At 39.9% G+C, this 13795-nt stretch overlaps 1 protein-coding gene across 1 annotated transcript; it reads right to left on the reverse strand.

Annotated features, from left to right (window-relative positions):
* Positions 1–323: 323 nt before the first annotated feature.
* Positions 324–10461, reverse strand: LOC144656661 (uncharacterized). The gene is made up of 7 exons (XM_078516904.1): positions 10248–10461; positions 5794–6252; positions 4161–4536; positions 2889–3124; positions 2051–2179; positions 650–1329; positions 324–546 (listed from the first exon to the last, which is right to left on the reverse strand). Exons 1-6 carry the CDS (start codon positions 10354–10356, stop codon positions 1157–1159), a joined length of 1482 nt encoding a protein of 493 aa, XP_078373030.1. The 5' UTR covers positions 10357–10461; the 3' UTR covers positions 324–546; positions 650–1156.
* Between the last annotated feature and the right edge of the window lie 3334 nt (positions 10462–13795).

Below are 13795 nucleotides of genomic sequence, written 5' to 3' on the forward strand. Positions count from 1 at the left end.
TCAAATACGTAGAACTTTTTTAGTAAAGCTCCAAAAAACTTAGTAAACCCTTAGGATACCGGTAATGTATCGAACTTTGAACTGTAAAAATTAAAACCTTATCTTTGCAGTACTTTTCTTATTTTTGCATTTTTCTGTCGTTTGACCGCGGTAGAGGGTAGGGGAGTTGTTTCTCGTGTACAGGCTCAGCCGGCTAGGAGGGACAGACGGCCCTGGGGACGACAGTGAAGGCACAAACCGGCTCAAGAGAAAGGGACAGCACGTAATCGTAAATCATTTTATTTCTCCTTGTCTGATTATGAAACGAACAATCAGTCATAAATTAAATGTGATAATTTCTTTCATTTTCACTGTGAAATAAAATTTCCAGTTTCAAAAACTAAGTGATCATATTTTACTTTTATATAATTCAACAGCCCGTAAATATCAAGACATCAAAACTTTGGTACTCAAGTGTTTCTGCCTGTGCGCCAATTCCATTGGCTTGGAAAAGCTCACATGGAATGTCTTTTGCGGTTCACTTCCGGTCCCGTGGTGAAAACGTGACTCGTCCCCAGTCGTCTTCTTGACGCGGAGGGGAGGGGGGGGGGGGGGGGGGGGGGGGGGGGGGGGAGGGGGGGGCCCCCCCCCTCGGGGGGTAAAAACGTACGATACGACGTTTGTGTACTCGTACTCAGGCTACTTTTAATTAATACTTTAATATCAACTAATATATTTGGGTGAGGAGGGTGGGGTTGGCAAATGATTTAGTATTGGAGATATTTTTTGTGACTAAAATGTTAGGGAAAGGGTAATTTCTTCCTCGCTTTTCTTTCCTTTCTATTTTCAGGAGGTCGAAGTTTTTTTAGTGATCAAAATAAGAAATGTTTTTTAGCCTGAGCTGCAGACGAACAAAACTAAACCCCGGTAGAGTTTTTTGTGACACACCCGGCTTCAACACAGGCTAAGTTTTTTTCCGGGCGTCAATCTTTTGTAATTTCTTCAAACTATCTGGCTCTATGCAGCTGGTTTTAAAAGAGCCATTCCACCACGCTCAAAGACGCAAGTTCTTCTAGCTACCTACAGCTACTTTATGCAAGAAAGTCGTTGAAAATGTCTGTAGATAATGTCGAAATGCCTAAGCACTGTTTCCAGACTTTAGTGGCAGGAACGCCCCTCACTCGGGTATTTTGATTCCGTAAGGAAATCCCCATGGTCCTTCACCAATCAGGTTTATAGCACATACACGAAACTGCACTTGTTTTCCGACAGGTAAATTCGCTGCAGTCTTGTCTATTGTTAGCGAAGTCTCGTGTCCTTTGTAGATCGTAACAAAGCTGTTATCTGGACCTAGAAAAGAGAGAATGTATCAGCAAGCAGTTCAATTAAATCTCAAGTTGATCTCTAAGCGCATACAGAAGATCTGAGCTCCCGGGGGGGGGGTTCCCCCCCCCCCGAGCAGCTCTACAACAGCTGTGTAAGTTCAGCTGTCAAATATTTTTAGAGAAAGAAAGATGAGTTAGAGTGTTGACTCAGTTCGTATCGATTTCACTCTATTGACTATCCACACTGCTCGTGTTTCTTGTTTGTCTAATATCTATTCTTGAGAAATTTAATCCCGGCGGTAGGATGGGGGGACTCCCATATAAAAGGGAAGGGGGAAACTGGTCGTTTCGCTTTGGGGTCAGTGTATATTGGTTGGGATTACGGAGTTTGGTCTTAGGGTTTTTTGTGGGTTTTTTTTTTTTTTTTTTGCTCTTAGGGTGTTCAGAACAGAACGCCAATATCTTCATTGACGTCTCGTTTAGAGTTGCATGCGAAGAGATAAAAATCGCTGTCATGTTGTCAGTGTTGGGGTATAAAGTGGTCAGGGATGAAAACTGGTATCTGGTGGGAGTCAAAGAAAGCTTGAGCCACGCCCAGATTTGTCAACTTTAGTTTCAAATTTTCCGACAAGCATCTCTGTCCCTTTCAAATGTGAGTCCCCACATCTGAGATTTAATTCGAATAATTTACTTGAGGGTTTAAGAACTTTCAACAACACTACTAAAAGGTCACACAATGATCTTACCTGAGCTGCTCTGTAAAATATAACCGACCACTGAATACAGAAACAAGTTGTTTTCTGGTGGATCCCATTTGACATGAACATTGTTGTCCTCTGTTATTCGGCATGTCAGTTTCTCTGGTGGACCTGGGGCTGTGTAATACGAAAAAATATAAGATCATGAAAACCATTCACATTCATTTAAATAAAAGACTTTTTTGACTAAACTTTATAAATCAAAGAAACCTAATAGCCAACCAGTTCCTTCATGTTGCACAATGTAAACTAGTGGTTTCCAAGTAATTTTTGTTTGCCCTTTAAAGGCTTATTAGAGTAAACACAAAATTAATGATCACTTAAAAAGTCATTGGAAAAGTATCCAAGTTATGCTTGGAAGTCATCAGTTTTCTTTGTACATAATTCTGAGCAGTGTAAAACCCTAAAACTATAAGAATCCATTTATTTTCAAGTTGGGTTCATGATTAGTTCGATCTAAGAATGTAGTTTTTAGCTAAATTTTTTATCCTATGCCTTTTATTGTGAACTTTAATACTATACATTTTTTATTATGTAACTTTTTTAATTCTTAAACTATTTTTAATCTTTTAATTTTAAATTTGAACTATTATTTTGCAGGGCCTCACTGAATAACACCTTTGGTGATGTGAGCTCCCTGGGTAAAGAACATTATTATTATTATTATATTATTATTATTATTAACCACCTCCACTGGTCACTAACTATCAGGTGTAAATGACCAGAGGAGATGGTTGAAATTCAGGTTAAACTTCTGATCATCTAATGTAGGTGAAATAAAACCATAATATTGTTACTGAAGGTTTTAAAAGCTGTAAGTACTTACGTAAAACAAGCTTGGCACAGCTACGAATGTTGCCCAGGAGTTTTTCATGATTAGGAAACTGACAGCCAAGATCAGCCTTAGCCACAGGAGTAATCTCGCATAGCAGCTCAAGTACATCCATCATTTCTGTTTCCACATCTTTCTTTAGCATCAACATCTCATAATAGTCCAGACTCAGAGCATTGTCACAGTTTCTACAGGCAGTGGTCGTCAGACTGGAGATCTCAATCATTTGACTATGAGGTAAAGTGAAAACATTGACATTTAATGAGTTAACAGGGCTGCAAATAATTTTTTCATTTGAAAGGAAATATGTCCTACTAAGACACCATCTTGGTTGGACAAAACGAAATTGTGGTCGGACATCACCAAATGAAAACAAAAGGCCACTTACAAGTTATCACTTATGATTTATGATCAAAAATTGACCGGACATCATGTCCGACCACAATTGGGATTTCGTCGGCCAAATTGTCCGATGACCGACTGTTATTTGCAGCCCTGGCTAATGAATTGGTGAATAAGCTCTGAATCTGATTCCAGCGGCAAAAAAGTTGGAAATCAAGCCTACTTGCATGTGGAACTACTAAGACAAGGGGAGTGGTCGGTCTAGGGTAGGGGCCTAGAGGCCTGGCACCAGACAATTTATGGCCATAGTTTCTCACTAACCAGAATAACATCTCTCATGCTATTGGATTATGTGAAGTGATAGCCTAAGGATAGGTCAAGAGGGCAAGCATGCAACAGCATGTGAAAATTTACTTAGAATAAGAAGTGATGTGCGAAGACAACTCAGAAACCCTCAGGTGTCAGGTCTTCTTGTACGAAGTGATTTTCTCACATGCTTGCAGAGTCCCCCAGGCCACCCAACTTACCCTGAGAAAAATGATGGACTACTCGTAGCCTAGTGCAGTAAATGATAGTCTTCACAAAGCAGGGTTGCAAATAATCTTTTCACTTGACAAACAAAATGGTGGTCAAACCTCACCAAAAACAAAAGGTTGAATTTTATTCATTGTTGCCGTAAAATGATTTACAATCAAAAAATTGTCCAGACATCATGTCCGACCACACTTGAGATTTCGTTGGACATGAGCAAGTTCTGACTGTTATTTGCAGCCCTGCAAAGTCTTTTCAGCCTTTATTAAATATCCAAATGTTTTATTACTTAATATACCAAAACATAATTTCAAATAAAGGGTACATAACAAATATCACTCTGTAACTTCCTAAGGAATTAACCACATTTCATCTTTTTTTCTTAACTCTCACCTGAGCTGTTCATTTAAAGCTTTTAACTTTGCATCACTCCTCTTGTCAATGTCCTCCATCAATATTTTCTCTCCCTGATCAATGGCAGCTCGCAGCTCCCTGTAATATCTCCGTGCAATATCCTTAACTTCTATAGTATTTTTCTTAACTTCCTCAATAGTTCTTTGAACTTCTCCTCTTGCCTTTATAAATTTTTCACCATGCTGTTCAACTTTTGTTTGTAATCTTTCAAGTGCTTTTCTTTCCTTTTCTTCAGCTTCATGAACCTGGAAGCAGCTGTGGTTTTTGTGGTTGCCGAATTTGTAACAGGACACACAACACAGGCATCTGCAATTCCGACAGTAGTATTTTGTTTTCTCCTTGTGAACGGGGCATTCTGAAGTTTCCAAGACAAGAAACAATAATGAGCAAGGTTTAAAGTGTATGCCACACATTATGGACTGGGGGGGGGGGGTACTTGACCTATGTTTAGGTATAGGGGTGCTGCTGTGGCTTTCAAACGCTGACACTGTTTAGGACAATAAAAAATTTAAAATACCTACCCTGTGTAGGACAACACCCCCATTTTAAGACCCATTTTAGGACAAAGGACAACATCGACAATCATTTATGCTTTATTCTGATTGTGACCTGTTCGTGATGTTCAGCGCATTGGAATGCGAACATCGATCCCAGCAAATAAAAATATGCTTTTCGTTGAAGCAAAAGCAAAAACAATGTAATTACTCGTACCCTGTCTTGGACAGGTTCAGACCCTGGTTAAGACAGAGGAGCTTGAAATGATATACGCTGTTCAGGGCTGGAGGAGTCAAAAACCATACCCTACCAAGTGGCACTTTCCCGTATAGGCCATGTAGGGGAGTGCCCACCCTGGGGGCTATGGGTTCAATATACATCAGGGACTCAGATTTTTTCTTTGTCTCACGCTATTGACATAATGAACATTTCATCTTTATCATTTACCACCAATATTAAAATTTACCATCTTCATTAGTCATTACAAAATGTGATTTCATTGCCAAGGAAAGCTTGTTTGTGTGTGATCAGACCTGGGCAGGGTTCGACCAGGGCTTTATGAGCCAAAGAACATTGAACTTCTCAGCTATTCATACCCTTGTCGTCAACTTTGCTAACTGTCATAATTTGAAAAACTTGAAATGACTACTCTCAAAGAAGGTCACACCTTGTAGATATAAATGTTGACTCCTATCTTAGAGACATAATGAATCCAGAACTCGTGGCAGCCATAATTTCAAATATACGCAATATAGAGCGACGAAAAACGCATATTTTTACTCGTATTTTCGGAGGACCATAAGAGAGTGGAATGCACTCCCTGCGGCGATTGTTGAGTCCGACTCTCTTGCGTGTTTTTCAGTCTGGACTGCACGAGCATTTTTATTAATTTAGTGGTTTACCTATAGAATTTTAGAATTTTTAGATTTTTTTTTTTAATTTAGAATTCTTCAGTTATTATATATGCACATATTGTATTTTACTTATTTTTAGACGTTGGTGTGATATCCGTATGGACTTTTTACCGACATATTAAAATGTAGATGTAGAAAATGTAGAAGGCTAACAACTTTCAGAGAAGTCTATAAGAACTGAATGTAAAACTTGCATACATTACCAGGTATTGCTGAATAGTCCAACAAAGAACTGGAAGGCCTGCTGCTGAGCCCGGGCTTTATACTTAGCTTAGAAGATCTTTTGCTTAATGTTGAGCAACTAGATGAAGGCCGCGACAGGACTGTCTGTCTTTGATCCTCTCCTGAACCATCTTTAGAACTTTCTCGACCAATGTCATGGCAACGGAATTCCAACTGAGAGTGAATAGCATCTGAACAACTGCCGCACATTGACACATCACAATCAAAGCAGTGGAATGTCGCTGGTTTAGGAGGATAAACCTTCTGAATGCAGAAGTTGCACAGTTTCTGTTCTTCCTCCTCGGATTGTAGAACAGCCCTTAAAAGGTCCATGTTTTTATCAAGTCCATCAACACCATTGGCAGGTAACAGGGTTCGCAGTTTACAAGATGAACATTCTATCACAGAGCCCTGTAGTTCCTGTAGTTTTAAGAGGCACTCTATGGTCGAACACCAAAAGGAAAAAAAAATGTTATAAAAAATATGAAATGGTTTCTTAGTTTAGATGTAAGCCATGTATACTGACTGAAAGTCTGTATTGAGTCTAGTGGCCAGCCCTTAACCAGGAAGGGGGAACTCCGTATATAGTGGACTACAGCCAACTCTCTCTAAAAGGGACAACTGTCTGTCTTAGAGAGATGTCCGTCTTAAAGATAAGGGAGTTAAGTTATAGTAAATGACTGAAAAAGGCAGGACAGGACCAATGCCAGGTGGCTGTCTTAGAGAGGCGTCTTTTAAGGGAGAGTTGACTGTATGCAGGGAGGCTCTACCCAAACAGAGTATATTTCATGACTTGAAGTATAGGAAGGGAAGGGGAAAATGTTGTTTATGTATGCAAAAGGGCCTTTCAAAATATCTCAAACTTACCTAACAGCTGATTCATCAAAGCATGAAAAATGAAAAGCTTAGAAAAGGGATACTGTATATGTAATGTAGGTATGTGAAAGGGATATCATTTTCCACAGAAGGTATATAATGGGGTTTTATCAAATACACACCAATGAAATACCAGCCTGAGGTTATCTCATATCTTCACACGTGGGAATAACATGTTATCTACACATGTGACACATTCTCTGTGCAACCATGTATTAGCCAGGATAAGATAAGATAAAATTTTATTGTACACTCCTTAAAAGGTTTTTCTGTGAACGTTGGAACTGTTGGAAATTTTATGTACACTAGTTATATATAAATTAAAAAATAGAAAATAAATAAAAAAATATAACACATGAAGTGAAAAAAATATATTTATATAAAATTTTACGTACTTGTATTTGTATACATGTTAAAGGGTAAGGGTTTAGACCTCAGGGCAGGCTTTTAGCCAGGATTAATATATGGGAGTAAATTATTAGGTTTTTTTGGGGTTTTTTATATTGGACTTACACCTGGCTAAAAGCCTCCCTCAGGGCAAGCTTCCCCGTATAAACTTTGTTCAGTACCCCCTTACCCCAGGGGGATCTTTTCTCGGGTGACAGTAGATGAAGTGATACTCATGTGGAGTGGGTAGAGGGAGGCACTGTGACAGTAGTGTCTTGCCCAATACAATAACATGACCCCAGCCAGGGATCAAACTCTATTAAGGGCCCGCCCCCACCGCCCCAGTCGCCTGAACTCACATGTGGGTGAGTCTAGGTTCCGGTCCCCCCCCCAGAAAAAAACAAACATAAAATCTCGAGCCGGAGAGGCCTGTACTGGCTAGTGCTGTCTCTAATATAGTTTCAAAATGCAGTACTGTAATAAATAACAAAAAAAAAGTTTAATAATATGAATTAATATTACTCTATTAAGTCATTGTGCCTCTCTTGGCTAACATACAAGGGGAGCAAGGATGGCCGAGTGGTGAGAGCACTCGCCTCCCACCAAGTGGCCCCAGTTCGGTTCCTGAACGTCACATGTGGGTTCAGTTTTTCTCTAGGTTCTCTGGTCCTCCTCCCTCCAGAAAAAAACAAACATAAATAGTCCAAATTTCGATTCGACCTGGATAGAGGTCCTGTATGAAAACTGGCTTTAGCGATGTGGCTTTGTCTCTAAATATAGTAATTTATTTATCAATTTTTTAAATGCAGTCACTGTAATAAATAACAATATTAAGTTTACGCTAAAAATTCAATTAAGATCCAGCTAAAGATAAGTTTCTAAATTAACTGATATATTGCAATGGAACTCCACAGTTTAGCTGATAGGAATTTAACACCTCATTAAGTTCAGAAGGTTTAAAATTAAATTTAAATCTCCTTAACTTAATGGGTGTCAATATCCTTCATCAAGAAATATTACATCCCCCTTCATGTTAATACAACTTAAGTGGGTAAAGTTAGAGTACAGTTGAATCTCTTTTAAAGGACACTCGTAAGCGGACAGCTCTGCTAATGGCCGCCTGGTTTGAAACCCTGTTTTAACTGCTATACAAACTCTGTATTTTTACATTCTCGTAAGCGGCCATTCTCATTAGCGACCGCGGACACTTTCAGAGATAATGAGTTAGACTTTTTCTTTGTTTTTGAGCTCCCGTAAGCGGACACCCAAAAGAAGATCCTATTAAAAACCTCTGTATCTTGTTCTTACCAATCAACTTTACATCGCCGTTCGTCACATGATTTTACAGTAAATACAGTAACATATTTTAGTGTTTGTTTTGTCGTCATCCTATCCAGTTACATTGCGTTCGAAACACCACTTACACTTACGGCAAGCATTCTTGTAAGCGGCCAGCTCCAGACACTTTTTTCAAGTCCTGAGGGTGTCCGCTTACGAGAGCTTTGACTGTATTTTAAATACTAGACACATTTACACATTTCCTACTGACAATGCATTGTTTTAAAACATATCCCCCCCCCCCCCACAGAAGTCAACTGTAAATTCTATGAGCATTTTTCATGAAAATAGGTTGTTGGAGCATTAGTTGTTTAATATTCGCACTGCAAAAATGTTCTTGAAACTTAAATCCCACATGGCTTACATGCTTTCATCCCCTTAGTGAATAGAGCCCAATGACCCCCAAGTAGATTAGAAAAATTGGTCAATGTTTATGTGACAAATATATTTGTTGACAAGCTCTGCTGGCGTGTTAGCTTTTATGTGACAAATAAAAGTTGTACATAGGAAAATTGCTTGTTGATGACTCATAACATAAAATGTAGTACAGTGTAAATATTGCATTGCATTTGTGGTCCCTGAACTCACAAACTTCTACTAAGCACTGTGCAAGCACATATCTCTTTACATATCTCTGATGTCCAAGATTATAACATATCTGGCACACTAAATTTTGGACTGCTGACAAATAAATTATGTTGTCTCATCTACACTATCAAATATATTTGTCACATAAAAATTGCCCGTGTAAACCCGGCTTTATGGTGTAAGCATGTGAACAAAACCTAGGTCTGGCAAACACTGCGCTAGAGTTTGCAGCTGTAAAAACAATGTTAGGTGTAGTCGTATTCATGATATAATGTATGCTCTGGGAGTGCTGGTTTCCCCAGGCAACTATCTTGTTACACAATAAACTTAACTCACAGCTAAAACGGTTCAGCATAATTTTTTAGATTTTTTTTTTAAACAATGGATCAATTTCTTAGAAAAAATGGCTTTAGAAAAGGGAATAAACATTAAAAAATAAATTTAAGTTATTTTCAAGCTCAGCACGGCTTACAAATAAAAGACTTAGTGATTTTAAAATCTGCCCGTTGTTTTAAAACGCCCAAGGTCACAGGACTTAATAATTAAACAAACCTCTTAACTGCGGGTGACTTCGACAATGAACAATGCTGATTTTACTTAATACATGTATATAAATAGATTTAATAAAACATGGCATGCTTGACTGAAACATAATTACAAAATCACTTCATTTGCATACATGCACTTAAATACAGGATCTAACATCCATGAATAAAGACCCTAGCAAATTTATAATTTTGTAGAAAATCTGTTGGAAGCTAGTGTTCTAGAAAAACATAAGCTTATCAAATCCGGGAAATTTTAATTCACACAACGCCAAATTCAAAGTTAATATTTTATTGCCCGTGGATGTATCCATGGCAAATTTTGATAAACATTACCGAACTCAAACTTTTCTGTTCACTTCCAAATCTCAAAAACTTTTTTACTTTTGACTTTCCTTCCGACAAACCAACATTTGAATGAAAAAGATGTATAGGTGACCCTGATATTTTTCCCTATAAAATGGTGAAACGTTTGCATTGGTGGGCTAAACATTGGCCTTAATACTATAATTTGTTAAGTTTAACTATTATCACCATGGAACAATTAGAACTACAATCAGAACTTCAGTCTACTTTACATCTAAGAGGACTTTCTATCCAAAAAGGAATCTTTTAAAACAAGGAGAATCATTCCCTCAAAGCTAAATTCTACGAAGGGAAAGCTTTATTTGAATTCCATATTCACACACTACAAAACTTACCTGTGCAAAACGTATGCCTACAGTCCAGATCTCTTGGAATTCTCTGTGGAAATCCCGTACCGTAACTACTGTAGCACAAAGGACAAAACATCTCCGTCTTCTCGAACATTGTTTTGAGGAGGAAAGCTAGTCCAGATGTCTTATAAACTGTCGGTAGATGTTGTAATTAAACAACTCGATGTTTACCATACCAAAGGCGCTAATTTATCTTTCGTTGCTTGGTTCACTAACACACTGCTGACCGCAAACTTGCGCCGGAAGTTCAAAAGTAACATCAAAAGTCTGAAAAGTAATAACACCGGCGTCCGAACTCCGTTCGTTCCAGGGTCAGTTCGGTTTTTCAAAGACCGGCGTACGACCTTCAGAGAAATGCTTTACCTAGGTAAAACTTACAAATACTTCTCGTGTAGCAACGTTTGTAACTTGGAAGTTTTAACGTTTTTGTATCAAAGATTCAATTCACTCATGTGGACACACCTGTCCGGGGCTCCTCGTCCAGTGCGAGTAAGGAAGCATCTATGTATGTAATTGGCAAACGTTTAGTTTGAATTATAAACTTCAATCTTGAACAAAACTGTTGAAACACTGAGCAAATCTTTACTTATTTAGGTAACAGTTCAGTTTTGCAACCCCCCCCCCCCCCCACCACCCCGTTTCAAAACAAAGCCTGTCGAACCGCAAACCCCAAGAAACATGATTGAGTAGGAGGAGAGGGAGATTTTTTTTTTTACTTGCTTGCAAGTCAATGCGTTAAATGCGTTTGTTTCAACTAGTTTTGTCCAAGATTGTAGCTATGGTTTGGCTATGACGGGTGACAGCCCAAAGAGCTGTTGGAACGGTTGACGTTATCGATTATTTTCGCGTTATGAAATGAATAACGCCTCCAGTACTGACTCGTCCCCAGTCATCTCTCATGCGAAAATTGCAAGACGCGAAGAATGATGGGAAGCAGGAAAACCTCCGTGTTGAGCAGTCGACTCAAGACGGACTCAAAAGACGACTGGGGACGAGTCAGCCTCCAGTATACACTGAGCGCGGCGCTTCTGGAGCAAGGCTCGTAACTGGAGTACAGGCACGTTGTGTGAGCTCAATGGAGTTCTTGCTCTACCCAATCTGAACTCTCGAGTCACAGGCTGGCTTACATAGGCGCTCTTACCCCGGGGGGGGCCTTTATTGGGTTTTTTTTTTTTTTTTTTTTTTTTTTTTTTTTTTTTTTTTTTTTTTTTTTTTTTTCCCGCGCATCCCCCTCCTTCCCCCCCCCCGCTCTTACCTGTAGCACAGCTGTGGGGCAATTAGGCTGTGTTCACACTTGGTACCTTGCCACGGTGCCCGAGTACATTCTCGCCGGGCACTAACGTGAACATACTATTTATCAAATACCTACGCCTTAATTCGGGCACGGTGCCCGTTCCTGAATAGAAGGTCGAGACTCGGAAGCTATAAAGGGGTACTCGGGTACTTTTGTCCTCTGTGTGTGAACACGACGCTATTTGTTGCCGGTGTTCAGGTACCAGTGCGCGGGCACTAAGTGTGAACACGGCCTTAGTCAACAGAGCTTTCACAGTCCAGCTGAACCATAAGAGGGTTTGTAAGCAGTCCTAAGCTTACGACCAGTGTGGAGATCGGCAAGCTATAGCACAAAGACAAAGCTTAGGATCTACCAGAACTCCCCCTCCCTCCCCTTTCGACGCCAGCTACGCAGGCTACGGCTGCGAATGCTGGCGAATGACTGAACATGACCTGTCAAAACTAGCGTCCTTCCACACAACTAGCCTCAGGAAGATTCTGAGAATTTTCTGGCCACAGAAAATCTCCAATAACAAGCTCCTGAATAAAACCAAGCAGGAGGATATTCGCACGATTGTCACCAGGAGAAGATGGAGATGGATTGGACATGTGCTTCGAAAGGAAACAACAACATAGCTAAGACTGCAATGCGCTGGACACCTGAAGGCAAACGCAGAAGAGGGCGCCCAAAAACAACATGGCGAAGAACGGTAGAAACGACGGTGCCTCCTATTGCTACTGCGCACTTGTTCTGCGCATCACGCGATGCATCGATCACACTGGGCGCGCGCGCTTTTAATTAATTTGCTCGCGCAAAATGACGAATTCAACTACGCGAACAAGCGCGCGACTAAAAACCAAGAAAGTTTCTCTGCGACGAAAGCCAGTTTATGGACATATCCTAAGCCAGGAACAGCGAAAAAGCAACATATAAGTATCCATTCACCGCTAACCACTGAAAATGGCTCACATTGACAGTTAAAAACAAATCTCTAAGCGCTAAAACGTTACCCGCAAACTGCTAACCGTGACAAATGGCGTAGTGCACGCGCGAGATGCAAATATTCAACTCGCTAGGGAGGGGATAGGAAAAATGTAACAGACTCCAAAAGCGATTTCAAAGAACCTGAAAACAACTGGTATAACTTTTAAAAACGCGTGGTGAAACCCACTTTTTTATTTTATAAAATGTAAGTGGTAAGCCTATAGAGCACATGTTTAATTTTTCATTAAGTGAAAAAAAATTTAGGCCGATTTTCTTGCCGTGCAAGTGAGAGCTGCTAGTGTCAAAAATGGCTCAAACGCAATTATTTTGTTAATAAAAACGTGGATAACGCAGTTCCGAAGACATTATTTGTTAGTTATTTCACAGATTGTTATATTTAATGTTGATTTTGTTCATGAAAAACCAATTTCAAATGGAATTTGCAAGGAAATTGTATTTAGTTTTACTTTATTTTAAAATGCCACGTCAGCACTTTTCTCCAGATTTCAAACCTAATTATCTCGAAAATTTGCGTGGCTACCCCCAATTTTCTTTTTGAATTTTAGTAGCCCTTGGTAACATCTACATTTCTTGTATAGTCATCGGCCGGGCAAAAATGCTTTGTTATTAGTAGGCACCGTCCTTAAGGGAGCTCAATTACAGCTGGAGCACCATTGAAAAACTGGCTGGAGATAGGCAGGGTTGGAGAAACTTTGTTGCTGCCCTATCTGCCACACAGGCATGATGGGCAGTAAGCAGTCCTGTGTCATAATCACCATGCGGCAAGGAGAGGTGTATTCCCCATTCCGAGCTCAAAGCAAAGCTTGTAACCGGTGGGGACTGTACTAAGTTCGGTTATGTTTTACGTGTTTCAAAGCCTAACAAACACACAACCAATGCAGATGATATTCCATCCAGCCTGAGCTCCAATGCCTTTTGATGACTTCGATAATTGCTTTGCATGTCGTACAAATTTACGCAAAATTTGCGCTAAACCAGCCGCCTTGTTTGGATGAAAGTTTCAACTGTGTACGTTTCTCAGTGCGTTTAGAAGAGTGCGCGATCACAAGAAGGCAGCGCGAGGAAAACTAGCGATTTTTTCCTCGCGTGGCCCCCTCACGACTTCCGCGTTTCCTTTACGTCGCCTGCTACGCTGGATACGTCGGTAGAAACGAAGAAACGAGGAGACTTTTCGCAAGGGCAGTAACAAAACATGTACTGTTCACACGAGGGGAGATCTATCTGGGACATGTTGCAGCGATATGTCCTGATATTT

The sequence above is a fragment of the Oculina patagonica genome, chromosome 6 (genome assembly GCF_052425735.1).
Source record: "Oculina patagonica isolate OP01 chromosome 6, crgOcupat, whole genome shotgun sequence".
Classification (NCBI taxonomy): domain Eukaryota; kingdom Metazoa; phylum Cnidaria; class Anthozoa; order Scleractinia; family Oculinidae; genus Oculina; species Oculina patagonica.

Excerpts from the sequence above, each read along its gene's own strand:
- LOC144656661 (XM_078516904.1), bottom strand. The coding sequence starts at position 10,356 with ATGTTCGAGAAGACGGAGATGTTTTGTCCTTTGTGCTACAGTAGTTAC. Across the intron at positions 6,253-10,247 it reads TAGGCATACGTTTTGCACAG|AGTGCCTCTTAAAACTACAG; the intron begins GTAAGTTTTGTA and ends GTTCGACCATAG. Across the intron at positions 4,537-5,793 it reads GGACTATTCAGCAATACCTG|AATGCCCCGTTCACAAGGAG; the intron begins GTAATGTATGCA and ends TGGAAACTTCAG.